This window comes from Condylura cristata, unplaced genomic scaffold (assembly GCF_000260355.1).
Source record: "Condylura cristata isolate star-nosed mole 26May11 unplaced genomic scaffold, ConCri1.0 scaffold00038, whole genome shotgun sequence".
Lineage (NCBI taxonomy): Eukaryota > Metazoa > Chordata > Mammalia > Eulipotyphla > Talpidae > Condylura > Condylura cristata.
This window is the reverse complement of record NW_004567139.1, coordinates 9,571,496-9,580,098: the sequence shown is the minus strand read 5'-3', so window position 1 is coordinate 9,580,098 and position 8,603 is coordinate 9,571,496. Positions and strand designations below refer to the sequence as shown.

Sequence of the window (8,603 nt, the reverse complement as noted above, 5' to 3'; positions counted from 1 at the left end):
AGCGGGGGAGGGGGCGCCATCGCGGGGGACAGCGAAGCCCACTTGCAAGTCCCCCCGCAAAATCTAGAGTGGATTCGACGACATCACTCTCCTTGGCCTGCACCCTGAAAGGGCTTTGAACATTTCAACAGCTCGCATCACATTTAGACACTCATTACATTTTTATCCGGAAAGCTCAGAAAGAGGGGAAGAACCCAGACAAAGCCAACTCCACCTACCCCGGGGAGACGTGGTCTCTGCGCCCCTCCACGCCCGCCGACAGCAGGCGCAGGCAGGGCCCTCGTGAGCACCCAGCAGGCGCCGCCTGCCCCAGCGCCTTGAATTGGTAGCGTGACCTGCCAGGAGAGCCCCTGTGGCGCAGGAGGGGTCCTCCTGAGAGCGCCCACCGCTGTGCCCAAGTTCAGCTACGTCCTGTTTCTGCTGTCACTGAGGCTTCTTCCCGGGGGACAGAGGCGGCAGCGTGGGGTGGGCGTGCCGCCACGGTGTGGGCTCCGGGCAGAAGCGGCCCGCGGCTGGGGCTGGGGCGGGGAGCCGCTCAGTCAGGGTGCCGCCGCCGGGGCCCGTGCCATCAACACCCCTGGAAGATTGTGTCCAAAATCATCTGCACAGGAAGAAAAGACGAGCAGGCCCAGCGCTCAGAGGCCCTGTGAGGGGACAGGCCGCAAGCTGAGGCAGACTGGGCTCCAGACGCCGGCTTGTGGGCACGTCCCAGCACCGCTCGGAGCCGCAGGGCCGCCCTGGCCGCCCGCTTCTCGCCACCCCAGCGCCGGTGGCCTGTGACGGAGCCGCGCACGGGGAACGCAAAGACACAAAGCAAAGGAACAAACAAAGCAAAACTAAAAAAGAACCCTGAAATCTGATGGCGGGACTGAGGTCCCTGGGATGGAAGGCGGGGTCGGGGGGGGCGGGGGGCGGAGGGTTACGGGGCTTGGATGTTGGGGGTGCAGTAGAAGCACCATCTGGGGGTGTGGATGCAGGTACTTATAACATGTGCCCACGGCCTCCGTGGGGGCGCAGGGGTGAGTCTCAGCACCATGAAGCTGTCCACAGTCACTGCGGCCTGAGTCCACCCCCAGCCAGCGAGTGACCCACAGGGCGCAGCAGACCTCTCCTGTCTCCCCGCTGCTCCCCTCAGCAGTGTTTCAGTGGCTCTGCTGTTCTGCTCCCCACTCTGTCTCTGGGGAGTCCTCTCACCTCTGTACCTCTGGCCTGTACCCCTGTTCTTGTGTGCATCAGTAAATCTTTTAGACACATATACAGTGCTGAAAGCCAACAGTAGCTCAAGAAAAAAATTGCAAATCAAGTTTTTTAAAAGAAAAAATCAAAAGTATTATTTTGTGACATGTAAAACTGATATCAAATACTAATTTCAGGGCCCTCCCTGGTGGCACAACGGGTTAGGACGCAGCACTGCAAATGAGCCGCAGCCGCTTCAGCGCGAGCCCGATCCCCGCCCCGGAGGGGACCACAGGGCGCGGCAGACCTCTCCTGGCCCTCCCGCTGCTCCCTTCATCATCTGCCTGTTCTGCTCCCCGCTCTGTCTCTGGTGAAGCCTCTCACGCCCTGCGCCTCTGGCCTGTGCCCCAGTTCTGTGTGCACAAATAAATCAATCTTGAAAAAATACTAACTTGAGCACCCATTGGCACGCAGCCACGTTCTTTCACTCATAAATTGTCTAAGATGAGTTTTACACTACACAACAGAGTTGGGGAGCTGTGGCCAGCTGTGTAGAGTCATATGCCCCCCCAAAACCTAAAGTATTGACTTCTTGGGTATTTCAAGAGATGGCATGTGTGGGTGAGTGTTTTTCTCCCCAGTTATGGTCATAGTAAAACGCGGTGGACACGGGTTTTAAAAACACACTGGCTACTATTTGGAAACTTCCTGGCACAGAGTGCCCAGCTTCCAGGCTCTAAGTGCCCAGCTGGCCGCCTCGGAAACAGGCCGTCCAGTCAGCAGCCCGGGGGGTCTGCTCTGAGCTGAGCCGCACATCTCCTAGCGAACTTCCACGAACTTCCTTCTGTTACTTGGTCCTACCATCACTTAACCGCCTTGGGCATTCAGGGTGCTCCCAAGGTCTTGTCATTAGTAAAGCTGCAAAGACCATCTCAGGGTGCTTCTTTGATTTCCTGAAAGACACGTGCCAACCAGCAGGTGTGCTGGGTCAGGCGATTTGGATCTGAAATGTCAGCCAGACTGTGCTCCCCAGACTGCTGCCAGCTGGCTCACCCCTCCCGCCCTTGCCAGGAGGCACTGTCTGGCCGGAGGCACCGTCACATTCATTCACACGGTTACTAATACAGCTGAGTCCCCCGTGCCTGCTGGCTATTTCTGTTCCTTTTTAGATTCTCTCTTACTCTGCCCATGTTTTCGATTTGTTTCTGTTCTCAAAGAAAAATAAGACCTCATTGTTGAGTGAGCTCTTTCTGTAGTAGGGATACGACCAGGTGAATTAAGGCTGCGTGCCAGGGTCCTCCCTGGCGGCGGAACAGGTTGAAGCCAGCGCTATCCAGCTGGCCACAGCCACGTCAGCCTGAGTCCAATCCCCAGCCAGGGAGTGACCACAGGGCCCGGCAGACCTCGCCTGACCCGCCTGCCACTCCCCTCAGCAGTGGACTTCCTCAATCTGCCTGCTCTGCTCCCCAATCTGTCTCTGGTGAATGTTCTCACCGTGCCTGCACCTCTGACCTGTACCCCAGCTCTATGTGCATAAAAAAATACATCTTTATGGGCCCTCGCTGGTGGCGCAGCGGGTCACAGCACAGCACTGAGAAGCTAAAGCCGCTTCCGCATGAGTTCTACCCCCGCCTGCCCCGGAGGTGACCACATGGCGTGGCAGACCTCTCCGGACCCGCCCGCTGCTCCCCTCAGCAGTGTACTTCATCGATCTGCCTGTTCTATTACCCACTCTGTCTCTGGTGAAGCCTCTTGCCGCCCCTGAGCCTCTGGCCTGTACCCCAGTTCTGTATGCACAAATAAATCTGACCACAGGGTGTGGCAGACCTCTCCTGACCCGCCCGCTGCTCCCCTCAGCAGTGTACTTCGTCGATCTGCCTGTTCTGCTCCCCGCTCTGTCTCTGGTGAAGCCTCTCGCCGCCCCTGAGCCTCTGGCCTGTACCCCAGTTCTGTATGCACAAATACATCTTTAAAAAAAAAAGACTGAATGCTGGAAAAGGCCCCCCAAGTGGCAGCTGATGAAAAACAAAACTAATCAAGGACCCACTTTCCCCAGAAAAAATTCAATTTACCCTTTGACTTTTATTTATTTTTAGAGATTTATGTATGCCTACAGAACTGGGGTACAGGCCAGAGCGCAGCAGCCGCAGGACAGCAGAGGTCTGCTGCACCCTGGGGGTCATCTCGGGGCACCAGGGAGGCCTGCCCTCGACCTTAAAAGGATTCTCCACCTGAAACTGCGGCAAGCGCAGGCAGGAGCAGGGAGGGGACACCCACCTGGGTGAGCACGTGGTCCTGCTGCGTGAGGCTCCAAATGGTTTCAAAGTGATCCACGTCCTGGATCTCCGCGAACGAGAGGTTGCTCCAGCCCTTCTGGTGCAGCACCTGGTGGGGGCGGGGCAGGTGAGGCGGCGGGCGAGGCGGCCTCCTGAGCGGGCAGGTGAGGCGGCGGGCGAGGCGGCCTCCTGAGCGGGCAGGTGAGGCGGCGGGCGAGGCGGCCTCCTGAGCGGGCAGGTGAGGCGGCGGGCGAGGCGGCCTCCTGAGCGGGCAGGTGAGGCGGCGGGCGAGGCGGCCTCCTGAGCGTGCCTGGACCTGTACCCACTTGGGATTCTCCATAAAGAAACTCGCCTTTCAAAGGCACACTCGTGGCGTCCCCTGGATGAAATGGAGCGGCGGATCACAAGACCCAGCGCCCCACCTCTGGCCCAAAGCCGAGCTGGGCTACCTGACAGAACTCCCTGGACTGCCGGCGGAACTCGGGGGAGTCGTGCTGGCCCACGGTGACCAGTATGCGGAGCGCTGGGTCCCTGGCCTGCCGCGGGGACTCCTCCAGAAGCCGCTGTGGGCTGTGCCTCTGAGCGTCCTCCCTGGTGTGGGGCCGGAGGGTCAGGGCTGCCGCCAGCCCTGCCCCGGCCTCCTGGGGGTGGGGAGCGGACTCACAGGGTCATTCCAAGAGCATCGTTCTCAGGGGTGTGCAGGAGGGGCTCCAGGTCATAGACCCCGCTCATCAGGAACAGGCCTGGATGGGGAAGAGCAGGCTGTGGGGCCCCGCCCACCCCCTGCAGGCAGGAGCCAGGTGGCGTGCCGGCCTCCAGGGCCGAAGAGAACACAGGAACCGGCTCCCTGCTCCCGGCCGGCCGCACCAGAAGTTGCTCAGATTTCTAACACCTGCTGCAAACCCACGGAGACAGGGGAGGCTGTGGTTCCCACAGAAACCTTTGAGGTTGGGGGTGACCCCATGCTTGGTCCAGTCAGCCAGGAGCGTCATGGAGACCAGGTGGGCCCCAGCCGAGTGTCCACACAGGTAAACACCCCTGGATGGATCAGAACAGAGAGCTGCGTTTGCATTTGGTCTCCCCCAAAGCATCAGGCCGGACCGGGGAGTCCCTAGACACCTGGACGCCACAGGCCAGTGGAGACACTGGCCACGTCTAAGGGCCCCGGTGCTCCGCCCTCCCACCTATGCCTCACACGGGGCCCGGGGGCAGCAGCGCCCACCTATTGGACGGGAACCGCTTCTGGATGAAGACGATGCTCCGGGCCGCCTGGTCCACCATCAGGTCCAGGGTGCCTGCGGGGGCATGGCCAGGCGGTCAGGGCCCTGGGCCCCTCGCCCCAACGCCCACGGCCCTTGAGCCCATCAGACCACGCTCCTTACCTTTGGGGGCCACGTCGTAGCCCACTATCACCACGGCCGCGCCCCGAGCCGTGAGCGGGAGGACCATGAAGGCAGACTGGTCTTTACTGCAGAGAGAGGCAGGACGCTGGGAGGGCCGCGCTGGGAGCCGCTGCTGCCCTGGACGCCGCCCGCCCGCCCGGAGCCGCCCTCCTGACCGGCGCTGCTGTGGGGCCTCGGCCGGCTTACGCCACTGAGTGTGGCTTCTGGCCGATAGTAGAGACCTAAGGTCATCGTGTGGGATGCTGTTCCCGGGCACGGACAGCGGGAGCACTGACCGGGCAGGTAAAGGTACGGAAATGTTCCTTCGCAGAGAGTGAGCAGGCTCGAAGGGTGGCCGAGGCTCCCGCAGGCGGCCCTCTGGACCGGAGCAGGAGCAAGCGCGCCCTGGAATCCCAGGCGCCCTCTGCCTCTCTCAGGGTGGCCAGCTGCCCCGATTGCCCAGGACCTTGTGACCGAAGGCCCGTGCCCTGGGGAGCCCTGAGCTCTGAGCAACTGCGCGGGGCGGCCCCTGCGGCTTTGTCTTGAGCCGAGAGCAAACCAATCGGGTGCACTGGTACCGCCCCCCACATGCCCCGATCCCAGCCCAGTCCGGGGAGGCGCCTTTTTTGGAATTGCGTCTATGCAGCTGAGATGTGGTCACCTGCACTTCGCAGGTGGCCTGACCAATGATGGTGATGTTGTGAGAGACGGGGGCCGCCCTCACAGAGACAGCCGGGGCGGGCGTGGGAGGCCGGTGGGCCCACGGCAGCCAGCACAGGCCGCAACCTCCTCTTGGCTGGTTCTTGGCTTTTTTTTTTTTTAAGATTTTATTTATTTATGCACACAGAACTGGGTGCAGGCCAGAGGTGTGGGGGCAGCGAGAGGATCCAGCAGAAACAGAGTGGGGAGCAGAACGGGCAGATGGAGTAAAGTACAGTGCTGAGGGGAGCAGCGGGGAGCAGGAGGGGTCTGCTGCGCCCTGGGGGTCACCTCTGGGGCAGGGACTGAACTTGCACTAAGTGGCCGCGGCTTGGCTTGGCTTCAGTGTGGTGCTCCAACCCGCTGTGCCACCAGGAAAGGCGGTTGTCGGCTTTTACAGCAGCTACAGGCACTGAGGGGCTGCCAGCCGGGGAAAGGGCTGAGCAGCATCTTTACGGATGGGTTAGGGGACGTCCCCGGTGGCGCCATGGTTGGAGTGCAGGGTGACGAAGCTGGACACAGCCACTGCACGAGTTCAATCCCCGGGCAAGGAGTGACCACAGGGGTCAGCAGACCTCTCCTGTCTCCCTGCTGCTCCCCTCAGCAGTGGGTATCAGTGGACCTGCCTGTTCTGCTCCCCGCTCTGTCTCTGGGGAGTCCTCTTACCCTTGCGCCTCTGGCCTGCACCCCAGTTCTGTGTGCATATATAGTCTTAAGAGATGGTTTGAGAGGAATTTTATGGCATACAACTATTGCATATGTATGTAATTTACATCTATACATGTTTTAGGGCAGTTAAAAATGGCAGATATAGAATAGTGTGCAGTGCACTTGTCAAATGTACGTAATAATCTTCAGATTCCTCGGGGGTCTGCCCCTCCGGCAGGACAGACAGGAGCAAAGCCAACAAGTGTGACCACAGCAACTAAACGGTGTCTGCACCGCGGAGAAAACCACCACGGAAAGGGGGGGCCACCGGGGGGGGAGGCAAGCCACCGACCGGGGATTCAGGTCCAACATGCACTTAGACAACGATACAACTCATCTTCCCAAAAGACACAAAGACACTGATTCAAAAAGACACCTGCACCCCCAAGTTTACTGCTGCTCTATTTACAGTAGGAAAGACATGGAAACAGCCCAAACGCCTAAAAGTGGATGACCGGATTAAAAAGATGTGGTCCATAGACACGGGGGGATATTACTCTGCCGTCAAAAAGATAAACACGCGCCTCTTGCAGCAACATGGATGGAGCTGGAAGGGATCATGCTTAGTGACATAAGCCAGAAAGGAAAGGAAAATGCCGGATGGTTTCACTCATAGCAGGAGTGAAAAGTAGTAGTAGCTCTACACCAGAGACATTTTATAGGGGTGGAGTCGGGGATGGGGTCAAAAATGGGGGAGTGCACTGCACTGTGGTGATGGCACAGGGTGATCTGGTGATGGGAAGCCCACGGGGATGACAACTGGGATGGGAAAAGGCACCAAGTGGTGTAAAAATAAACTATTAAAAAATGATACAACTCGGCCCTCCCTGGTGGCGCAGCGGGTTAAAGCACTGCACTAAGAAGCTAAAGCCACTTCCGCATGAGTTCGATTCCCGCCTACCCCGGAGGTGACCACATGATGTGGCAGACCTCTCCTGACCCGCCCGCTGCTCCCCTCAGCAGTGCACTTCTTCAGTTGACCTGTTCTGCTCCCCACTCTGTCTCTGGTGAATCCTCTCACTGCCCCTGCACCTCTAGCATGTACCCCAGCTCTGTATTCATAAACAAATAAATCTTTTTAAAAATTGTATGGCCCTCCCTGGTGGCGCAGCAGGTTAAAGCACAGCACTGAGAAGCTAAAGCCACTTCCTCATGAGTTCGATTCCCGCCTGCCCCGGAGGTGACCATATGGCATGGCAGACCTCTCCTGACCCGCCCGCTGCTCCCCTCAGCAGTGTACTTCGTTGATCTGCCTGTTCTGCTTCCCACTCTGTCTCTGGTGAAGCCTCTCGCCACCCCTGAGCTTCTGGCCTGTACCCCAGTTCTGTTTGCACAAATAAATAAATCTTTAAAAAAAAAATGATACAACTCAACCACAAATAAATCTCGACACCCGCTGGGAGGCCGGGGACAGGCCCTTCCCGGGCAGACACCCAGGTGGCCCGGCCACGGCCCAGACGCTGGCGCCAGGGAGACGCAAACCCAAGCCACAGGCCACCTGGCCCCTGGAGGAGGCTGCGGGCAGCACGGACCGCGCGTGGGGGCGGTCGAGGGAGAGGCCCTCTGGGCGCCGGGGCAGTGGGGGCCGGCCTCTGGGCAGCAGCATGAAGACTTTTCCAGAAAGTGGGAGCAGAGCGACAGCTGCTCCAGCGGCCCCACGCAGGCGCCGCTGCCCAGGGAAGCACTAATTTGAAAAGACAGGTGCCCTCTATGCCCACGGCGGTGTCACAGCGCCACGACAGACAGCTGTCCACTCTTGGACAAGCAGTGGACAAGACACGCTGTGTGGCACGCACACACATGGGCACATGTGATTTTCCCAGTGGAACCCACTCAACCTCGAGCAAAGGTGAAACCTTGTCCTTTGAGAACGGACGGACAGAGGGGACCGGGCCGCGGGCGGCCTTGCGCATGAAGGCGCAGAACGCAACCGAGCAGCTCACAACGAGATGACCACCCATGGGCAGCGCAGTCGGGGATGGCGGGGGCACGGCAGGGCCAGGGCCAGAGCGGGTGGAGACTGGGCACGGGGGGGCGCTGGCGGCGGGCACACTGTCACACGTAGACGCGGCCCAAGGGGCAGGAGGCTGAGACTGGGTGCCGGGGCCACAGGGAGCCCCCAGGAGTGCCAGCCTCCCGCAGGGCCCCAGCGGGGGGGACGGCCCGCTTCACCCTGTGAGCTCCCTGATGCCCCCAGGCGCGACGCTTGTCACATCAGCCCTGGAAAGGGGCGACCAGACGTGGCCCCCCAATCGCCCAGATGCCCCCTCACCTGCCGCTCTGCCAGTATCCTCCGTGAAAAAACAGCAGGACCGGCCAGGCTGCGGGCAGAACCGGGTGAGGGGCCGGCAGGAAGGGGGGG

General features: G+C 60.2%; 1 protein-coding gene across 1 annotated transcript in view; it reads right to left on the bottom strand.

Moving 5' to 3' along the window:
- Positions 1–568: 568 nt before the first annotated feature.
- AFMID (arylformamidase) overlaps positions 569–8,603 on the bottom strand; it is a 12,216-nt gene continuing 4,181 nt past the window's right edge. Inside the window, exons 4-11 of the mRNA XM_004693418.1 lie at positions 8,514–8,562; positions 4,835–4,920; positions 4,675–4,747; positions 4,393–4,490; positions 4,117–4,195; positions 3,902–4,043; positions 3,454–3,561; positions 569–601 (exon numbers count right to left, since the gene is read on the bottom strand). Of these exons, the coding sequence (XP_004693475.1) occupies positions 569–601; positions 3,454–3,561; positions 3,902–4,043; positions 4,117–4,195; positions 4,393–4,490; positions 4,675–4,747; positions 4,835–4,920; positions 8,514–8,562 (668 nt within the window). The remainder of the gene's footprint in view (positions 602–3,453; positions 3,562–3,901; positions 4,044–4,116; positions 4,196–4,392; positions 4,491–4,674; positions 4,748–4,834; positions 4,921–8,513; positions 8,563–8,603) is intronic.